General features: G+C 45.9%; 1 gene segment (V, D, J or C); it reads right to left on the bottom strand.

Moving 5' to 3' along the window:
• Positions 1-223: 223 nt before the first annotated feature.
• LOC125615116 lies at positions 224-679 on the bottom strand. The segment is given in 2 exon segments: positions 224-521; positions 616-679. Coding segments are annotated over 2 exon segments (312 nt in total).
• Between the last annotated feature and the right edge of the window lie 954 nt (positions 680-1,633).

Here is a 1,633-nt window from a genome sequence, read left to right as displayed (position 1 = left end):
GCATCTTTATGATAAAGTATGTGTTCATACCCAAACATCTTGAAGCTCTGAACAATAGATTTAATGGCCTTTTCTGGAACAAAAGACAAGAGGTGTATTAAATTCATGCTAGCTAAAAGCAGATTTGTTATAAGAAGACAAGAAATATTGCAAGAAAAGTATAATGCTGGGCCAGGGAGTTTATGTCTCACTTCCCCACCTGCATGTGTCACTGTGGATGTAGTTGCTGAACCCCAGAACACAGTAATACATGGCCTAATCCTCAATCTGGACCCCTGTGATGGTGAGGACAGTCTTGTCTCCAAGCAGGGAGCCTGAGAATCGGGCAGGGACTCCTGGGACCCGATAACTGATGTTACCTATTATATCATGGGGTACCTGGTGGGGTTTCTGTTGGACCCAGTTAGCATAGTTGCTGGTGGTGACAGCTCCAGTACTGGAGTCACAGGTGAGTGTGACTGTCCCTCCTGAAGTTGTGGTCAGTGAAGTTTCCTGAGTCACCATAGCATGAGAAGTGGAGCCTAAATACAGAGAGACCCAATGATCAGCAGAGAATTTGTAGCATGAAAATTGCCTTCCCCACTCCCAACTCTATCCCAGAAAGTTCCCCCTGACCTGTGCACTGAGCCAGAGGTGTGAGCAGGAGAGGAGCCCAGGTCATGGTGCAGACAGTCCAGGGCTGAACTTTTAAGGCTATTCACCCCAAGGGCAGCTCCACAGCCTTTATTATAGCTCCTAACACCCTGTGGGAGTGGGGTGGGACTTTCATTCAAATGAGCTCTTCTCCAAGGGGGATTTCAGCCAGATCATAGCTACTGAGTTTTCACACATCAGTCACCATGTGTTTTTGGGTCCAGGGCCTGGAGGCCATTTTCCCAGCTGCCCTTTTGTTCCCAGAAACTGACAAGCAGTTCCCTGTTGTTTCTTAGAGGGCTTCAACAATAGACCCTGTATTCCAGCAGGTCTTTTCCTAAATGTAGAGAGAAGCATGGTCTATTTGTACATCAATGTAAAGGATTCAATGAGGGAAGCATTAGAAAGTGACAGTGGATTATTAAATCAAACATGAGGAAGTGATTTGTACTTCATTATCTCTTCACCAACCTTGTTACTTCATCAAAGTAACAACCTTGTTACTTCTCACTCAGTGGCCATTGGAGAGGGTGTTGGGAGAAAACTTCTTAGGCTTCAAGATTGAGGTCCTTTCCCAGGGTACTTTTCCAGGCCAAAGTTAACACAGCTGGTTAGTTCTAATCAGTGATCAAGGGGCTCAGCCCTCAGGTCAGGGATCCCTTGACTGAATGGTCTGTATTGAACAACTCTCTGTGTATGGACCAGAGAGTAGTCCCAGAGCTCTTTCTGCATACACTCACCCTGGCCCCAAGTCTTGAGAGCCTAGCTAGCTGGGTTGTGCTGCTCATCAGGTCACTGCCTCCATCCACATATCCTTAGTCTGGTTCCAAACTACTGTGGTTCTGACATTTTGTATATGATTACTGTAGTTTATCACTACCAGGAGTCTTCCTACCATGGAGGTGTTTTTGTGGTGCATTTTTCCAGTATGAACACTTAATCAACTCCTTCCATTCACTGGTACTTGGTTCTGATAGCAGTTACACTGTCAGAGGTGGAC

Source organism: Marmota marmota, unplaced genomic scaffold (assembly GCF_001458135.2).
Source record: "Marmota marmota marmota unplaced genomic scaffold, marMar, whole genome shotgun sequence".
Lineage (NCBI taxonomy): Eukaryota > Metazoa > Chordata > Mammalia > Rodentia > Sciuridae > Marmota > Marmota marmota.
Note: the sequence above shows the minus strand (reverse complement) of the source record. Positions and strands in the feature narration are given on the sequence as shown.